The sequence below is a fragment of the Symphalangus syndactylus genome, chromosome 9, assembly GCF_028878055.3.
Source record: "Symphalangus syndactylus isolate Jambi chromosome 9, NHGRI_mSymSyn1-v2.1_pri, whole genome shotgun sequence".
NCBI lineage: Eukaryota > Metazoa > Chordata > Mammalia > Primates > Hylobatidae > Symphalangus > Symphalangus syndactylus.
In genome coordinates, this window is record NC_072431.2 from 105,813,364 (window position 1) to 105,834,559 (window position 21,196).

The 21,196-nt window shown below is 35.3% G+C and overlaps 1 protein-coding gene across 6 annotated transcripts in view; it reads right to left on the minus strand.

Annotated features, from left to right (window-relative positions):
• The window catches only part of PALS2 (protein associated with LIN7 2, MAGUK p55 family member), a 117,878-nt gene that overhangs the window by 7,581 nt on the left and 89,101 nt on the right, over window positions 1-21,196 (minus strand). For all 6 annotated transcript variants that reach the window (XM_063609730.1, XM_055293635.2, XM_063609729.1 and 3 more), the window contains 6 exons: window positions 20,169-20,300; window positions 18,203-18,302; window positions 17,802-17,870; window positions 15,245-15,406; window positions 6,577-6,779; window positions 5,371-5,499 (listed from right to left, as the gene is read on the minus strand). In XM_063609730.1, coding sequence (XP_063465800.1) covers window positions 5,371-5,499; window positions 6,577-6,779; window positions 15,245-15,406; window positions 17,802-17,870; window positions 18,203-18,302; window positions 20,169-20,300 — 795 coding nt within the window. The remainder of the gene's footprint in view (window positions 1-5,370; window positions 5,500-6,576; window positions 6,780-15,244; window positions 15,407-17,801; window positions 17,871-18,202; window positions 18,303-20,168; window positions 20,301-21,196) is intronic.

Consider the following 21,196-nt stretch of genomic DNA (forward strand, 5'->3'; position numbering starts at 1 on the left):
AAGTGTAGAGAGAGAAGTGGATTCACTGCCAGGCCTGAAGGACCCTAATACTTACATTTCAGCTAATACTGAGATTTCTAAATGAGTTTGAAACAACAAAAATATCTTTGATCACAGACATGTAAACAGGCCACAATTCAACTTGAAAGCAATTCTTGCCTATTATAGCCATTAGCAATCTGATTTGTTTAAAAAACAAAAACAAAAAAACCTGTTAATAATAACGGAGTATGCCATACAGATGGAACAAGAATGAAGATTCTCTCTCTGGCTACAGAGTGGTCTCTAGGATATACTAGTATTGGAAAAATGCAGGCACATTTTGTACATAAGGTACAATTTATGTATAAAACGGGGGGGAGGAGGATACACAGGCACACTTGTTTATACTGGAAACTAATATGGTAAAATGGCTACCAATAATGGCAGCCTATGTGGGTGGGAGGAAACAAAGTGGAGAGGGCACAGAAAAGCTGGATTTGTTTTAAGATTTATGTTGGAGCAATGAAAATGTTGTATAGAATTATACAACAAAATTTAAATTCAAATTAAAAAAAGCCATTCTTAAAAATCAGAAGCAAAATAAAACAAATAAACCTGTGTTTCAAGTTGGTGGTTCAACCACACAGCAAGGAATTATTTCAGTGGCTTTAAAAGAAGATAATATCCAGTGGGTTATAAGTGGGAGGTGTACAATGAGAACACATGGACACATGGTGGGACTAATACACATTGGGTCATGTCAGAGTGGGAGCATGGGGAAGAGAGAGCATCAGGAAGAATAGCTAATGGATGCTGGGCTTAATACCTAGATGATGGGTTGATCTGTGCAGCAAACCATCATGGCACACATTCACCTATGTAACAAACCTGTACATCCTGTACATGTATCCTGGAACTTAAAACAAAAGTTGAAGGAAAAAAAAATCTAGTGGGATATATCCTAAGAACAATAAAAGCCTGAAACTTAGAACTTTTCAATAATCATATTGTTAATACAGATATAACTCAGAAATTACATATATGCATGTATTTAGTTTACATTTATATACATGTAAGTTAAGAAATGATGTTAACATCAGCAGGCACCAAGGTTTTCAGGATAAGAGGAAAAAAAGGCAAATACAAAGCCAAAGAAGAATAATGTAAAATTTCATTTGAAGCTATCAAATTGAACCAATGATGTATGTCTTCTAAAAACAAAAAATTTATTTCCTACCTCTGGTTACTGAAAAGGTCTAAAAACAATGTCCAACTAAGTTTAATGTACACCCTTACTGACTGAATTATCTTTAAATGCTATCTCTCACTAAAAGAAACAAGGGCTTCTGGATGGCTGGTTCCAGGTCTGGGCCAGGAAATGTAGAATAATCTAGAACATCTTGTCATATCAGAAAGCAAGGAATTATCAAACACTACTAGAATCATGTTAAAAAGACTCAGAAGCCAAGTTGAATAGGCTCCTACTGCTGAAGACACAACAATTCAAACATTAAAAAGAATAACTGACCTAAATACACAGAGAGGAGGTACTTCAAGTGACTTTAAAACATAGTGATCTCCCTGGCCAACATGGTGAAACCCCATCTCTACTAAAAATACAAAAGTTAGCTGGGTGTGGTGGCACGTGCCTGTAGTCCCAGCTACTTGGGAGGCTGAGGCAGGAGAATCGCTTGAACCCAGGAGGCAGAGGTTGCAGTGAGCTGAGACTGCACCACTGCATTCCAGTTTGGCGGCAGAAAAAAAAAACAAAAAAACCCCATAGTGATCTGACTGTATATACTTAGAGGGATATACTCTAACGACAGAAAGAACTAGGTGGGGGTTGGGGGGACTGTTCACAGTAATACTAGTGGTGGTTGTGTTGATATACTTATTCCCAGAATGTTGTGTTTGTACTGCAGAATAAAGCAAATGAGCAATTATTTGATATTCTAACATTTCCAGTGTTATGAGAAGGGACATTCAGCATAAGAGAAAGGAATTAGACATATAAGATAAAATAAGTTAAATAAAAATCCTGTAATCTTGAATTTGATTGGAAAATATCAGAATAAATTCATGATATATTTTCCTTCAAATATACAAACAGAAAAGCATATATGCTAGCACTGTCCACATAAAAAGGTCTAGCAAAAAGCAGTGATCAACTCTGTGACAATGGGCACTGCTAGTATTATGGTCTTAAAACACTATTTACCCTAAAATAAACCAGAGTATCTTGGAAAAATGGCTGATTCCTGGCCTAGAACAGAAAATGTACAAGATGAGCGTGGAACATTTCTTCTACCAGATAGCAAGGATATCAGGGTCATGAAAAAAAAAAAAGGTCTCAAGGGCCAACTAGAATAAACTCCTATTGGTCAATGATGGGACAATCTTAGCATCAATAAGAATAATCACTGCAACAGAATAAAGCACACCAAATAAGTTTGAACATATGTGCTCATGAAACTAAAAAAACAAAGCCAATCTCAGCTGGTCACGTGTTATCTCTAGAGGCTGTTGGGGAATAAACTCATTATTCTGAAAGCTGACCTACAAAGGACAGTATCAAAGATGTATCCTGCCTTTCCTGTATCAACTGTACCTCAGAATAATCAACTACTTGATGAGGAAAAGTTCTTTTTAAGAATTCTAGTTTATAAATGTAGAAGGAATGACAAATTTAGAATATTACCACTTTGCCATCCCTAAAAATATAATTTATCCAAGGCAAAGATCAATAAAGTTTGCTAAAATCAGTAGGTAAAGAGTTACTGAGGAACTTTATAGATGAGGCTAACAACTTCTGACCCCACTGATTAATCTTATGACAAAAAGCCTGACATATGCCTTATGATGTAATAAAACAAGTACCACCTATGAATTATTCTTGCAAAAACCAACCAACCAAAAACCTGAATAACCTGAATCTGTGTCTGACCAACCTCTAGATCGACCTATCAGTTTAAAGGAAATAGAAGGGATAGAGGAAAATAATATGAGGGGGACAGAATGGGTAAAATCCAGACTATGGAACATGCTGTAGGATAAATGACCTATTTTTTTTTTTTTTTTTTTTAACAACTAAAGTACAATGTGAAAAGAGAGGGGAGGGAGGGTGGCAGTGAGAATTTACAGATTAAAAGGTACTAAAGGGATGTCTGCTTCTAGCCAAGGCTGTATAACAGGCACCAGACTAACTCTTCCACCTAACAATTAATTTATGGACAAAATGTATGAAACAACACTTTTTAAGACACTATACATCAAGATATTAAAAACAGATCATAGAAAGACAGAAAACAAATGAAGTGAGTCTTATGATTACCCCAGTTTCCTGGCTTGAAAGAGTTTCGCAGTAGGATGGGGAGAGTGAGCCCAGAGGAGCCTAAAGGACTCTGAGTTGAGGACAGAGCTGAGTCCAGAGAGACTCAGGTGGCAAGAGTTGGCAGGACGGAATGCCGGAGGGGAAGAGCAGCACAGACAGACTTTGGAGATTTGTAGAAGGTCCCCTTCCAGCATTCGGCTGAAGTACCAACCTGCACATGGGTACAACGACCTGAAGCTGAGAAAGAACCACCAGAGAGGATTAGAGGTACCCAGGAATGGTACCTATTCCCCCTTAGCCAGAACAGAAAACCTCATGACTAAGAGGCCCTGTGGTAGGAGTACCAAATGGGTCTTGCCTTATTTGTGGGGAATAACTGGCCCTAAAATGAGAACTGCTTGGGTCTTACCTAACACATTTAAAAAGTGAGACCTGAAAAAAACAAACTATTTCCAAATAACTGCATCCTAGAACAAAGCTCACAATGTCTGGCATCCAAAGAAAGTTACCAGGATTGCAAAGAAGCAGGAAGATATACCCATAATAAAGAGAAAAATCATTCAATCAAAACCAATCCAGAACTGACTCAAATGTTAGAATCTGCAAAGACATTAAACACTTACTATGTTTCATACATTCAGAAAGTAGAGATATGGATCAACTTGACAAAGAACAAAGAAAACTAATACTACCTGATTTCACGGCATATAATCAAGTCCAGTGAGGGGAAAAGGTGAGAGTGGTAGGTGTAAGGGTGTGGGGAGCACGTTACAAAGGAGCACAGGGAAATGTGTGGAGATGATGGACATGTTCATTATTTTGGTTGTAATGGCTTTCATGAGTACAAATATGTGGCCAAATTGATCAAGCTGTACATGTTAGGTAGGCACAGCTTATTGTGGGTCAATTATACCTCAATTAAGCTGGCAAAAGATTTAGGTGACAACGAGTAAATTCAATGTGTTGATCTTGTTTGAATCCTGATTTGAACAAATCAACAGTAAAAAAAAAAACCAAAAAAACAAAAAAAAAACAAAAAAAACAAACCTTGGAGAAACTCAAATATAGACTGCATGTAGATGACAGTAAGATACTGCTTATTAATTTTTGTTGTATTAATGGTATGTTTTAAATGTCTTTATCTCTTAGATATAAATACTGAAGTATTTATGGATGACATGATATCAAAGATTTGCTTCAAAATAATTCAAGGTGAGGAGGAAGTGGGGAGGGGTCTAATTAAAACGAGAAATTGCCATGATTATTGAAGCTAGGTGATGGGCATAGGGACTCATTTTTTCCCTCTTTTGTATATATTTTTGAATTTCCATAAGTGAAAAAGGAGAGAGGAAAAAAAGGAAAAAACATGCAATAGAAACTAAACATCAGAACACCCCACTTTACCAATGATAAACCATATAATAAACATGCCTGTTAATGATCTTGGAGCCCAGTTACCCCACTAGTAAAATGAAGGTTGAACACCTTCATTTTATGCATATTTTAATATTGGTCCATTTCATTTTACAAAGGGGAACTAAACTTTTGATTTAAAATAAAGTGTACTATGATTTTCAAGTAAAAGAACAGTTCCAGATCCTAACTACATCTAATTAATTTTTATTCTGTAGCACCTTATATAGCATGTTTATTTCATAAGCATAATTAGCTAAGAGTTGGCCAGGCATGGTGGCTCACGCCTGTAGTTCCAGCACTTTGGGAGGCCGAGGTGGGCAGATCGCCTGAGGTCAGGAGTTTGAGACCAGTCTGGCCAACATGGTGAAACCCCGTCTCTACTAAAAATACAAAAATTAGCCAGGCCTGGTGGCACACACCTGTAATCCCAGCTACTTGGGAGGCTGAGGCAGGAGAATCGCTTGAGCCCAGGAGGGGGAGATTGCAATGAGCTGAGATCGCATCAATGCACTCCAGCCTGGGTGACAAAGCAAAACTCTGCCTCAAAAATAAATAAATAAATAAAAATTAATTAGATAACAGTTAAACATGCTCAAAAGAAAAGGAAAGATTTTAGAAGGAAAATTGTATGGTTAGCTCACGGTCAGAAGCTTGGTAGTGATTCCTGCATCCACCACAGCCTTGTGCATGGCACGTAACGTCTCTAGCTCTGGAGCCGCAATAAATACCACATAGGGCATAAACTCTGATGTCCTCAATACTTTCAGTGCCTGTGTAAAAGAATAATTATAAGCCAATTTATACAATATTAGAAATAGAATTCTGCTACCCTTTAGTATAAATCAAAGGCTGTTTGCACTTGTTCTATGGATTAAAGGACATAACTTAATACCTATCCCTGTTCTGTCCTTCTCATTCCGTATAGTACTTTCTTAAAACAGTGATCCATTTATTTTGTTTTGAACTCAGTCTGTTCCTCTTGAACAAATGAAAGTATAAAACAATGATCCAAAAATCATCAAGAGTGATGTAAACTCTTTTTTATGTTAATTGTAGAATTCTGTTAATAGTGAAATAGTAGAAATAACCTCAATGTTGATTAATTGGAGAGTAGTTAAATGAATATATATTCATACTATAAAGTACTATATAGCAATTACAAAGAAAAAAGCTCTAAAGTAACTACCATAAAAAGATCTCCAAGAAATAGTACTATTTAATAAAACCCCTGAAGAATCTATATAGAATTTTTCCATTTATGTAAAAAGAAACAACAAAAACAGAAAACCCATTACCTTATATATATTTGTATTTAAGGCATAGTGGAATGACTAGAAAGAAACATAAGAAACTATTAACAATTTTTATCTCTGAGTAGGGAGGTGAGATTGGGCTGAGTGTAGCAGAGTGGGAACAGGTAGGTGAGAGAGAAATATAGAGTGAGAATAAAATGAATAGTGTAGAGGTGTGCATTTGTGTCAGGTAGGAGAGGGAGTGACTTTAATTTTTTATTCTTTATATTGCAGACTTGAGTTTTAAACTTAACATTTCTTAACACAAGCATGTATGCATTACTTGAACAGGTAAATAAATACATACTAAACTTCTACCATAGATCTAATCACACAGTTTCTATTGCCACCCAAGCCTCTGTTGGCTAATTGTTCAGAGATTTATTTAACTAGCTATGTATACATAATAACATTCTCTATCACCCAAAGGTAATGGAAAGAGTCACCTTTCCATCCTGACAAAACAAACAACCCCAACCCAACACCCCTGACACACATGAAAAAAACTCCACAGAAAATAAAATATAAAACAGCTTTGGAATCCAAGCAGCTTACTTGTGGGTTGACATCCAGAATGCAAGTCCGTCCAGTTTGGACAACCTCAAGAATAGAATCAATTTTGGTTCCATAGAGATTTCCTTCATATTCCCCATGTTCCAAATACTTTCCAGCTTTAATATCTGCTTCCATCTCAGATCGTGACACAAACTTATATGCCTGGCCATCTTTTTCATCTTCTCTTGGTTTCCGTGAAGTAACTAAATAAAATAGTGTTAAGATTTTTGTACAAAGAAATTGTAGGGCATAAAAAATAGACTAAAATACATACGGTGGCTTAACATTTTTCCACTGGGTGCAGCAAACTACAGCCTATGACCAAATCTGATCTGCTTCTCATTTTTGTAAATAAAGTTTTATTGGACCACAGCCATACTCATTTGTTTATGTATATTAAAATGGTGGTAGTAATTGTGACAGACTGTATGGACTACAAAGCCTAAAACTTTACTATGTGGCCCTTTAATAGAAAAAGTTTCTTGATACCTTAGAGGAATATTTTAAGAGGTAGTCCCCCAAATAAAATTTGTATCCAAAAAAATGCTTCTTAAAATCACTTTGAAACTCAAAATATATTTACCTAGCAGCAGAGCCTTCAATGAAGTTCTTAATTATGGTAAATGTTAATAAGCGTGAGGCATGTTGTGAGTATCTTTTCAACTGACCAGCACTCTCCTTCTCCTTAGGAATCTATTACATCTTTTCTTTCCATATTAACACTTCCTAACTGCCCCAAAAGGTGAACAAGCAAAGTTCACCTATTCTTAGTTGTAATACCAATTTTGTAAAGTGCAGTTTTACCCACAAATTATCTTTTATCTTACCTCAAAACCAACCCTTTCTTTTAGCTTCCTGTTTGTAGATATTCCCAAATGTTAATTGTTCTATTTTACACTTTAGTGGTAGAGCTAGCCGCCTCATTATTATTATGGTCTATTAACCTCCTCTCCTCTGACCTGACATATTATTTCTGGGAAAATAAGATTGAATAGCTCAAGTCAAAATTTAGAAATAGGAGATCCTTTTGTCTGATATTTTACAGCTTTGAATACTTTCAGAGACATACAACCCTTTGCAAGTTGGTCTGTGCTAGGAACGGTTATTACCATTTTTTAAACTGTTGCAAATGTGTACTCTCTGACAACTTTGTTAACAACAGCTTTGAAGAAGAAAAGTAATTTTCAAGTGTGTTATTTCAAGCTTAGCATTACTCTGGGCTTTGCTGGATCAGATATAAGAAGTATCCTGTTTCTATTAGCTAAGTAGTTGCAGAATAACTGATGGAATTATTAAGTACACCAAACTAAACTAAGAAAGTAATCCAAATAAAAAGATGACAGTGTTTTGACTATTTCTAATAAGCATAAGACATAGAAAACTTTTATAAGAACAAAATGAACTTCAAACTCATGCTCAAAAATAAGGGTCAAATGAGATCATTATGTTTAATAGGACTCCTGTTTTCCCCTTGTTTTCTGGCTCAACCTTGAGAGTGGCCATCTTAGACTACTATGAAGAGTATTTATAAAGTATCTTTGAGAATCTTCAAGATGCTATGATGGCTTTTCATATTTAAAACTGTGTGATCTTTAAGTTTTCTGGAATTAGTCACCAAAGGTGTATAATAAAACTTCTAAGGCAGCTTTTAACTTCCCAAATAAATGCATAATAGGACTTGGTTCAACATTGTGAACATTAATTTTAAAAATCACTTTTTTTTTGGTGAAGTCCTACAGTGAAACCATATAGTGGAATGTGCTGCTTGAAATAAATATGTATATGAACATGTATTACCTCTACCTCCCTGCTGAGGGAATCTTAATTCTTACAGAAATGTTCTTTAGTTTACAAGTGAATTTTAACTACAATCCTGTTCTCTACTAACACTCCAAAAGACAATCTACATTGCCACATATTTAAACTGCTTTCCATTTCTAGAACAGAGAAATTAGAACATGAAGGTTTGACTACAACTGATTCCTTAGACTTCTATACTGAGCAACTACATAATGTGATTTTTTAGAAGTAATTTTTTATGATAGGCAAAATTCTTAATTTTAGCTGCTCTTCAAATAATGAAGAAACAATCGACAAAGTAATACTTCATTTGTTAACTAAGCTCAAGATGTCAAGATGTCAATGTTAAATTGAAAACAGGATGCATAACATAGCCTATCTCCCTAAAATAACAATGTTTTTCTATTTTATTTTAGGATCATTTTGTAATATATAAAGAAAGTTAAACCACCTTAATTTTATACCAGAGAAAATTTTAGAAATTCAAAAATATATGGAAAATAAGCAATATACTCCCAAATAACCAATGGATCAAACAAGCAATCACAAATGAAACAAAATACTTTGAGAGGAGATGGTGCTGTTGAAGAACACAGTTACAGACAGAGCTGACCAGGCTCTTCCAGAGTGTCAGTTGTCCAGCAGCATGTTCATTACCCTGAAGATGTATGATGGTTGAACTAAACCCACTCATTCTAAGAAAAGGTTCTGTCTTGATAATTGTCTTAAAAGCTACCGATGGGAAAAAGATCAGCACTGTGGTGTGCACTGGAGTTGAATCATATGGCTAATTCAAACATATTAAGAGCTAACATGGATGGGTTGAAGAATAAGGACAAAATGAGTAAGAGTAAGCAGCACAGTGAAGGGCACTACATTTCTTGATTTCACCAACTAATGGATGAATTGCTATTTCTTCTTTGGTTTTTACTTTTGGTCACAAAGATGGGTTCCCGTTCTGCCATATTAACTGTACTCATGTAAGGTTTAGAGTCATTGTGGAGGGAAGAAGGAACAGTTGTCGTAAGAAGCCAGTTTATTATTTTAGATCTGGCTAATTGGTCTGTGTTGCATAGTTGTATATTCAGGATTACAATTTTAAAGTCTCTGTAGCCATCTACAGAGACATGTATCATTGAACCTATTTATATACATATAAAAAAAACCCACTCAAAACAAAAGTATTTTGAGATGAATGAAAACAAAAACACAGCATACCAAAAACTTTAAGATGCAACTAAGTGCTCAGAGGGAAATTTATAGCTGTGAATGCCTATGCTAAAAGAGATCTCAAATCAATAATCTAATTTTCTATTTAAAAAAACAGAAAGAGTAAAATAAACCCAAAGTACAAGTAGAAGGAAAATAATAAAGATTATAGCAAAAATTAGAAAGTAGAAAAAATACAGAAAATCAGCAAAGGCAAAATTTGGCTGTCTGAAAAGATCAACAAAATTGACGAATCTTTGCGCGGTGGCTCAAGCCTGTAATCCCAGCACTTTGGGAGGCCGAGGCGGGCGGATCACGAGGTCAGGAGATCGAGACCATCCTGGCTAACACGGTGAAACCCCGTCTCTACTAAAAATACAAAAAATTAGCCGGGCGTGTTGGCGGGCGCCTGTAGTCCCAGCTACTCGGGAGGCTGAGGCAGGAGAATGGCGTGAACCCGGGAGGCGGAGCTTGCAGTGAGCCGAGATTGCGCCACTGCACTCCAGCCTGGGTGACAGAGAAACTCTGTCTCAAAAAAACAAAAAAAACAAAAAAAACAAAACAAACAAACAAAAAAAGAATAAAAGAGGGAAGACTCAAATTTCTAAAATCAGAAATGAAAGAAAAAACATTACTATGAACCCTGCAGAAATCCTGAAACTGATTAAAAAAACAAATCCAAGTTGACCTTTAACAAGTAAAGAGACTGAATTAATAATCAAAACTTCCCACAAAGCCCAGAGTCAAATGGCTTCATGGGTGAATTTCATCAAACATTGAAAGAATTATAATTAATCCTTCACATACTCTTCCCAAACGATGAAAGAGGAAAGAATACTTCACAACTCATTCTATGTGTCCTGAATTACCATATCAAAGCTAGACAATGACATTGCAAGGAATGAAAACTGTAGACCAATATCCCTTATAAATACAGATGCAAAAATCCTTACAAATTACAAGCAACTGAATCTAGAAGTATACAAAAAAAGATGGCACATCATAACCAAATGGAATTTACCACAAAAAGACAAGGTTGGTTCAATATATAAAAATCAATGAATGTAATACATCATACCAATAGAAGACAATAAAAAACAAAAATCATATGAACCATTAACAAAAAAAAAGCATTTGGCAAGATCTAGTACCCTTTCTTGGTAAAAAGCCAATAAAGCAGGAACAGAAGGGAACTTCTCCAATCTGATGAAAGGCATCTATGAAAAACCCACAGCTAAAATGCAAAGATTGAATGCTTTCTCCTTTCTCCTTAAGATCACGAACAAGACAAGGATTGTTCACTTTTGCCACTTCTATTACACTATTACTCATTACGCTGCAGGTTCTAGTTGAGGCAAGTAGACAAGACAAAGACATAAACAGCACCCAGATTGGAAAGAAACAAGTAAAACGATCTCTATTTGCAGATGACATGATTTTGTATATAGAAAATCCTGAGGAACCCACACAAAAAAATCATCATTAGAATCAATGAAGTCAATAAGGCTAAAAGACAAAGACAACACACAAAAATCAGTTTATTTCTATACACTAGCAAGGAACAATCCAAAAAGGAAATTAAGAAAATACTTTTTGCTATAGAATAAAAAAGAAAAAAATACTCAGGAATAAATGTGACACAAGCAGCACAACATTTGTACAATGAAAACCATAAACAGCACTAAAATGAAGACCTAAATAAATGGAAAGACATCTATGCTCATAGACTGGAAGAATTAATACTGTTAAGATAGCACCTGTAATCCCAGCACTTTGGGAGGCTGAGGCAGGCAGACCACCTGACATCAGGAGCTCAAAACCAGCCTGGCCAACATGGTGAAGGCAAGTCTCTACTGAAAATACAAAAAAAATTAGCCAGGCAGGATGGTGGGTGCCTGTAATCTCAGCTACTGGGGAGGCTGAGGCAGGAGAATGGCTTGAATCCAGGAGGTGGAGGCTGCAGTGAGCCGAGATCACGCCATTGCACTCCAGCCTGGGCGACAGAGCAAGACTCCATCTCAACAAAACAAAAACACAAAACAAAACAAAACAACACAACACAAAACAACACAACACAACAAAACAACAAAACAAAACAAAACAAGATGGCAGTAGTTCTCAAGGCCAAGTTACTGGCATTTCTATATAAATTATAAGATAAGCTTCCAATTGCTGCAGAAAAGGTAGCTAGAATTCAATATAATCCCTCTGAAAATTCTAGCTACCTTTTCTGCAGAAACTGGAAGCTTATTTTGTAATTTATATAGAAATGTCAGGAACCCAGAAGAGCCAAAACAAGCTGAAAAAGAAAGAACAAGTTGGGAAGGTTCACAATTCCTGGTTTTGAAACTTAATACAAATATACAGTAATCGAGACAATGTGGGACTGGCGTAAGGACAGACATCTAGGTTAATGGAACAGAACTGAGGGTTTATAAATAAATCTTCACATTTACAATCAACTGATTTTCAAAAAGGGTGGCAAGACAATTCACTGGAGGAAAGAACTATTCTTTTTGACAAATTGTGTTGTGACAACTGGATAAGTGCAAGCAAAAGAATAAAGTTGGAACCCCCTCCTCACATTCGACATAAAAATGAACACAAAATTGATCATATAATCTGCATGTAAGAGTCAGTAGTATAAACTCTTAAAATAAAATACCGGAGTAAAATTTTGTGGCCTTGGGTTAGGGAAAGCCTTGATATGGTACCATATTTGATATGATATGAAAAGCATGTGAACAAAAGATATATAAAATAGGACTTCATCAAAATGAAAAACTTTTGTATATCAAAGGACACCATCAAAAATATGAGAAGTCAACAAAGAATGAGAGAAAATATTAATATATGCAAATCATATATCTAATAAGGAACCTGTACCCAGAATATAATATGACCTCCTCTTACAGCTTAAGAAAAACACAAATAACCTAACTGAAAAATGGGCAACCGGTTTGAACAGACATTCCTCCAGAGAAAATATATAAATGGCAAATATGTACATGAAAAGTTGTTTGACATGATCAGACATTAGGGAAATGCAAATGAGGACCAAAATGAGACACAACTTTACACCCACTAGGATGACTATAATCAAAAAGCCAGATGACAAATGTTGGTGAGGATGTAGAAAAACTGGAAACTTCATATGCTGCTGGGATTGTGAAAGGGTATATACACAGCTGCTGTGGAAAACAGTGTGGAAGTTCTTCTAAAGGCTAAACATATAGTCACCATATAACCTACAAATTCCATTCCTAGGTATATACCCAAGAGAAATAGGCATATGTCCACACAAATACCTGTATACAAATGCTGATTGCAGCATTATTCACAATAGCTAAAAATAAAACAGTCCAAATGTCCATCAACTGATGAATATATAAATAAAATGTGGTATAGCCATATAATAATCACTTAGCAAGGAAAAGAAAATAAGTACTGATACATGCTGCAACACAGATGAGATCTGACATGTTAAGAAGCCAGTCACAAAATACCACATATTGTATAACTCCAATATATAAAATGTCCAAAATAAGCAAATCTATTTTGACAGAAAGATTCATGATTGCTCCTGGCAGCAGGGGGGTGAGGAGGTTGGTGGGAAATGGGTACAGAGATTCTTTTGGCGATGATGAAGATGTTGTAACAGCTTTTGAATTTTACAATCCAGAATTCTATTCTCAGCTGATTAGTTAAATAAAGGGCAGAAAATATACATTTTAAAACACAAAGATGCAGACATTACATTCCACATACAGGAGGATGTACCCCAGTTAAACAAGGTGATAAACCAAGAAGAGAAAGAATGGGATCCAGGAACAACAGCTTTAACCCAGGATAACAACAAAGGGAACTACTCCAGTGTTAACAGCTGGGCAGCCAGAGAGACAGCATGTAGTCCTCACTGAAGCAGAAAGACAGACGGTTCTGAGACAGAGGTCTCCAGGAAAAAAAAAAAGAACCTGACTTACTGGATAAACAATTCTTTAGTTTAAAAAACAACAAAAAATTGTATACACATATATATAAAATCAGGTAGTATAAGGAAAAACAGAACTCCAGAGATTCCTGGGTCACAGAAGGGGAAAGGGCTGTTCAAGAAAGTAAAATTGAACTGACTGAAAATATAGCTATCTGTATACTGGAAGGACAGTCAGGAAGTCAACAGATAAGGCCTAAACTGGATAAAGCAGGAAACAGCAGACTAAAGACATTATTAAGAAATATGGAACACAACCAAAAGAAATAGCAACAACAATGAAAAGTGATTGTTTTTCATAAGTGAGCCAGTGGTGAGGCAGGGGAAGAGAAGGGGTTATTTTTTTCCCCATTATATGTCTTTAAGAACTACTTGCTGAAAATATTGGGCACATATTAATTTGATAAAAGCGAAAAACTTTTTACTTCACAATTGCAGCTTTAACATACTTTGATTACAGTGAAGTTTTTGTTCTGTTAACCACTTTACTAGGATTTGTCTAAATTTAGTGATTTACAATGCCTGCAGTAGAATCAGAAGACCTACCCTGAAGGGATTATAAGTAGCACATGGGGGCAATGACAAGGCTATTTCCCTAACTTTTAAGAATTTTAGCAATAAGAGTACTCACTGAGAATTAAACCCAAAATATATCGGACAAAACCAGGGAAACTCTAAAATTCAATTAAAAGAGATGGGGTTAAAGTTAGCCTAGGATTTGACTCAAAATAGCTTAAAGGCATTAATATACCTAAAGGAATGCCATGTTAAAAGGGGGCTTGGTCAGAAATAGAAGCATAGCAAAGGGAATTATGAAAGCAACATTAGCTTATCTCCTGCTTTCTTCAAGGGAGAGAACATCTAAGTTCACAAGTAAAGATTCATGTATTTCAAAAACAAAGACAAATGTATATTAGTCCCTACAGTCAGAGACAAATGTGTATTAGTCACTACAGTAAGTCACTAACATCATCCAATTCCTTGATCTAATTCCATTCTCATCAAGCATACTTCTGACGTGATTATTTAACTTTCTATGTAAATATGCAAATAGAGAAATGAATGCAAAGACCATAAAACGAGTGCTTGGTTCACTTAATGGTTATACTTCTCATCAGTACTATTTTATTCTATACATCAGACTTTGTAACCTTAATGAATGCTGCCTGCAGTAAAAGATGAATCACTCTTGATGTGCTATCAAAAATCAGGTTTATGACCTTGCACGACTGAGAGCTACAAGCCAGGCCATGTAAGTTCACACAGCTGTTGTCACACTGGGTATGTCCAAGGGTCAGAAGCTTTCCCCTTTTCTTTACACTAAAATGGTTGAAAAATCCAACTTTTTAGACAGACATCAGTACAAGAAAATCCTAAATGCCTATCTTGCCACAAGTCTTAAATGTAGGCATTTAATTCTAACATTTCTGAACTGAATAGTTTAGAGAAGCACTTGCCACCAGACAGCAAGCCAACAGCACTGCAGCACTATTTCAAGGCAGCTATAGAATTACTAAATTTTTCAATGTCTTTTACTTGTTCACTTTCACTGCCATAAAGAAAATTTATTTGGGAATAGCAATAACTAATGATAATAATCCCCCTTTCCTCCATATGCCCATACTCTTTCCTGCCAATTGCATAGCAAGGAAAACACAGAAAACTTACATGGCACCGTAGTTCCAAATCTAGTGGGATTCAATACTATGAACCTGTTTTTCAAGCTTCTTCGGCCTACACCTTGAGCTCCTATCAATACTAATGTTTTTCTCTGGAAGGGAGGCATTTTGGCTACCTCCTCATATATCTGGATTTCATGACGATCAAATTCTAAATGGAAAAAGGAAATGGGAATACAAAGTCAACTTTTATATACATGAAAGAAATCTCTGCAATTCTGTCTAGTAATGGCTTAGCTGTCTCGATAGTTAAATATCACCTGACTTGCAACCACTTAGCATAGATTTGTTTTTACAAATTTGGTAAAGTACAATAAATAATAATTATTTTATTATTGTTTTTAAGACCGGGGCTCACTGTCACCCAGGGTAGAGTATAGTGGTGCAATCTTAGCTCACCGTACCCTTGAACTCCTGGGCTCAAGGAAGTCTCCCGAGTAAATGAAACCACAGGCATGAGCCATCATACCCAGCTAATTTTTATTTTTTTTTTTGTAGAGATGGGATCTTGCTATGTTGCCCAGGCTGGTCTCAAACTGCTGGCCTCAAGTGATCCTCCTGCCTCAGCCTCCCAAAGTGCTGGGATTATAGGCATGAGCCATTGTGCCTGTCCCAGTAAATTATTTTATATCTTGCTTTAAACATCTGGTTCCATCCATTTGCCCTTAAAAATTTGTCTAATCAGGCTGGGCATGGTGGCTCATGCCTGTAATCCCAGCACTTTCGCAGGCCGAGGTGGGCGAATCACGAGATCAAGTGATTGAGACCATCTTGGCCAACATGGTGAAACCTCATCTCTACTAAAAAAATACAAAACATTAGCTAGGCGTGGTGGTGCGTGCCTGTAGTCCCAGCTACTTGGGAGGCTGAGGCAGGGGAATCACTTGAACCCAGGAAGTGGAGACTGCAGTAAGCCGAGATCGCGCCACTGCACTCCAGCCTGGTGACAGAGCGAGACTCCGTCTCCAAAAAACAAACAAAATTTATCTAATCAAGCTAGAAAAATTCTATGTTTTATCCTTATTTATCAGATTTTATCCACTGAAACTTATTATCAATTTGTTAGTAAAAATCCTTTAATATAAGTAATCAAATTACAAACCAGTATATATAGAAAGCATGTATCAAATACCGAGGACAGGAGTAAACCTAGTGTGGTTGCTTAAGTAAGTTCCACGGAACAAGTGACCTTCCAATTATATAAATGAATAAATATTGTATGGCAAATCTACAATTATCAGTTTGATTAGAAAATTCAACATACTGACATTTACTGACAACACACATTTAAATATTAAGATTTTGAAATTTACATATAAAATAAATTTTAGATCCAACTGTTTTCTCTAGAAACATAACCCAAAATTATAATCTTAGTCGATGAGAAAATTACAAATTTTCTATTTTGCAAAAAAGCCTTATGGGCATATATTTTATGAATAATAGGGCCAAAGTGATGATTTGAAATATTATATTACCTGTTATTACTGTAACTCTCAATCTGTAGTAATAACACTCCCTCCTTAGCTTATTATCCTAATAGCAACTCTTTCTTTGCATAATTTCCCCACAGTAGATTAAACCAATATTAAGAGAAAACAAGGCTACTTCTTCCTTCTATATTATTTTCTTTTATGGTGTGCCATTTAGTTTATTACCAGCATAGAGGTAGCTCTGAAGTCAAGAAAGTACTTTTAAAATTGCCAACTCCTTTGATTAAGCCTCCAGAAATTTGATTCATAGAGCTGTTTTTTACTTCTGTCATCCTCTGCAACTGGGAAGAATAAATATAGTAGTTTCCATTCTTTCCCTTCCTCCCTGTTTATTTATTTTTAATAGCAAATGAGTAGCCAATCCAGGTCTGGGGTCTTATTTTACATTGTTTTTAAAAATCTTTTCAGCTTTATTGAGGTATAACTAACAGGAATTGTATATAAAGTGTACAACTTGATGTTTTCATGACTGTGTACAATGTGAATGATTACCACAATCAAGCTATTAAACATATCCATCACCTCACATAGTTACCACTTCTTTCTTTTTAAAAATATTTCTTTCTGTATGACTAAAAGATTTAAGACAGAATTCTATTAGATCAGACTAAGATTTATTTGGTCGAATGCTATTTTTCTAAAAGTATCATGGTCAGTGTTATGGCAGGATACAGTTGCCCTTAAACATAACTCTTTTAACATCTTGACAAAGGCATTCTACCCTTTAGAAATGGCACATAAATTACTATTTCAAAATTCTCTGGACAAATAGTTTCAATTACGATACTGCTTCTTCATTAAGACAAGCAAAAATCTTAACCAATTTGTTTTGTATTGTAAACTATACTCACAAAATAAAGCACATGGTAGTATATATAATGTGGGTTTTAAATAATTTATATTATATTGCACCATGTGTTCATATGTCAGCCCCTTGCAACTAGGTACTAATCTGAATTACATTCATTTAAAGCTGTATATTGAGAGTTTATGCCACACTAAATGACATACAGCTACTTCACTTGGACTTCTCAAAAAGTATTTAAAACCTACCTGCATTTCTGGTTGTGAGATACATCATCTTTTTCTTTTTTTTGCTACTTATAGTTCCACAAAAAGGTCCTGAAGGATGATAAAACAAATATAACTTAAGCAGTACGTCAGAATATGAAAAAATTGCCCTATAATATTTTATAGGGGTGGGAGAATTATCTCCCCAATGTTGCATCCTAGGAAGCAAAAGAGGGTGGGGGTGAGTTAAGCCACTGAATTTTGATACTCTACCAGCAGGTGGCAGAACGGGATCAAAAAGATTACTTATGAGAGAGAGAAAGCAGAGGGAGGGATTCATTCTAGACATATTTTAAATAAATGCATTTGCTTATTTAGACAAAAGAGACAAAGAAAGGTGGTCACAAAGGACTGCTTGTTACTTATTGTGTCGAGCTCATCACCTGAATTGTCCCAGTCTCTTCTAACAAATGCCTTTCTCTTCTCTTCCAGGAACTGGCTTGGAATGAGACCAGCGCTTCCTCCCTCTTTTACATGGCTAGCCTAGAATCAAATTAATGAATTGTACATCTCAGTGACCAAAATTTGAGACCATATTCTATTAAGCAGGACAAGCAGTGGTCAGTAAAAAAAGTCACATTTGCTCTTAAAAACAACTTTGAGATTTAAATCCATAGCATTGTCAGTTAAGATATTTAAACAATTCAGCACTGAGGAATCAACTGGCACCTAAAATTCTTCGTATCTGTCATCTGGTAGTGAAAAAGTTTTAGCAAATTAAATTGCTAAAACTTCTTATTTATGATACTAAGTTAGAAAAGGAAAATGGTATTCTAAATAAGATGTATTAACAGGACATTTTATCTAGCAACCTTTAGTAAGACATTTACTGTCAACCTTAATCCCACTATGTTGGTATTTCAGGCCAAATCAAATGAAAAGGAGATACTATGTGGAATATAAAGTGTAGATTTTAATTTATGCTACCAGGAGCCTGAATATCCCAAGAGTTTGTAAATTTAAACTAGGCGAAACTTCACCTAATGTAAAATAGCTAACTTTTAAAATAAGCTCCAAAGAGAAATATTTTAAAATAGTGGCTGGAGAACTGGCTGTCAGTGGTTTATCTCACAAAGTTAGTATTTCTATCCTTACAACTAGCATAGAAAATCTAGTATAACTTTTAGCAATTAAAATCCTGAAAAACAGAATTAAAGTAATCGACCATCAAAATGCAGGGAGAAATTGAGAGAATGGTGACAGGTTAGAAGAGAAAACTAAGAGATCGTATTCGTAGGAAAAAGAAAAAAGAAGGAAAACTGGAATAATTCAATAAAGGAAACAGCCACAGAGAGATTTTTTAAATAAGGGATCTAAAAAAAGTTCAGGGGAAACCTCTTGAAATCATGGATTCTGTTTAATTTACCCATTTCTTAGCTGTCTCAACACATAGTGCACTTATACATAATGTTGTAATTTAAATTTAAGGACACGTTAGTAAGATTGTTCTCATTCTGTGATTTGCTTCTCCTTAGAAGTAGATCTATATTTTAGAGCTAATGTGAGTTACCACCATCTCAGTTAATTTTAGAATTTGGTGCTAAGTCCTGGATCCTTTCCTCTTACTCCTTGTTCTTTAGTAAAACTCTCATTTGCTTTGATAGTTTAAGGCATTTCAGACTTCCTAACTTGTCAGTTTTTCCAATTCTGAATATTGTGGTTGTTAGCTACTCTAAACAATTACAAAAACAGAATAATCACTGCTGCTAGGGGTTTCTGAAAGCTACAATAGGAGAAGAAGAAAGAATACCATTAAACAGATCTTCTGAAAAAAGGAGGGAAAAATGCAGTGATAATACACATCTCTTTCCATACACACAGATTTTAATCCAAAACCAAACAAAACTGATAGAGTGAACCTCCATTTCCCAATATCTCAGAAGAAGGGAGCAAATAGACATTAAGACCTTAAGAAATTATGCTTTACTTGCTATGAACAAACACAAGGGAGAGGAGACAAGAGACACGCTTATTTCACAGTAAAAGTCTCCTACTTAAAATAAACAAAACCCAAGTATCCTTTGAAAAGGGATGACCCAAGTGAGTTCTTCTGGCCAACAGCGTATTGTAATGCAATTACCCATGTGAAAAAAAACCAATTGGTCTCATCCCTAAACCAATGCGTTAGTGCCACAGGCTGGTTAATTCTGCACTTATTAAGAGCTACTTGCAAATTCCCTCCCAATTTGATCTTATGTCCACAAAATTAGTAGCCATGAAGCAGGAGCTGTTCATGTGGGAAAAATCATTGTAACAAATGCTAATATTCTTCATGAATATTCAGATATTGATCAGATCTAAGATTAAAATTAGAAACGTAGTTGAGGAACTTCTGAGAAGCATACTAACCTGCCACCAATTTGGATCTTCTCTATTTACAATCTGAAGAATTTCTCCTTTGGAAAACTTCAATCCTGCTTCTTTGCAAGGTATTAGGTTATCATTGTATGGATTATAATCAAAATGACACTTCACAAATACCTAAAACACACAGCACAATTAAAAATACTATAGTTGTATCACTTGCCACTGAATTTAAAAAATCCTTGTCAAACCACTCTGATTTAACTGTAACTGACAATGTATTTAGTACTTCAGAAAATGCACTTGTCTCTCATAAATGGAAATCAAGTTATTAGAATATTAAGAGATTTTGGTATCAGAAAGATAATAAAACTTCATTTCTATTTTAATATCTAACTTTAAATCAACAGGAGTTTGATAATCATTCTATCCCACCATTCTTCCACTTTCCTTCAATCTTTTCACTTGATTTTCCAATCAACACTGCATAATTTTTAATGCAAGTAAATGCTATGATCCAATTAACATCCTGAAATAATACAGGTAGTTGATTCAAGGTATATATTTCAGATGTATCAGAACTCTGTGAAAAGGCCCTGAAACCAAAATTAAACAATAAAAGTTGATGTTGAAGTCAGATATGAAATATATTTGGTAGCCTTACTTTTTTTGAATCATCTTGCTCTGATTTATATGCTCATCTTAAATTTAAATGATCAACATTAAATTCATTGTAAGACAAAAACTGAAAAAGTCTCGAAACTATTTTCCATTTTAAATTCATTTGTGTATACACATTTCTTTTACATTTGCATTATTAATAAAAGTATGTCAGTTAACACTGTTAGTTATGATCTCCAAAATTTGGACTATTTTGCTTATTTGCTTTAATTTAAATTCTAATTAAATTATGCATTTTTGGTATTTGATGGAAGTTTCAGACCAATTGCTTTCTTTCTTTTTTTTTTTTTTCAGATGGAGTCTCACTCTTTCACCCAGGCTGGAGTGCAGTGGCGTGATCTCTGCTCACTGCAACCTCCGCCTCCCAGGTTCAAGTGATTCTCCTGCCTCAG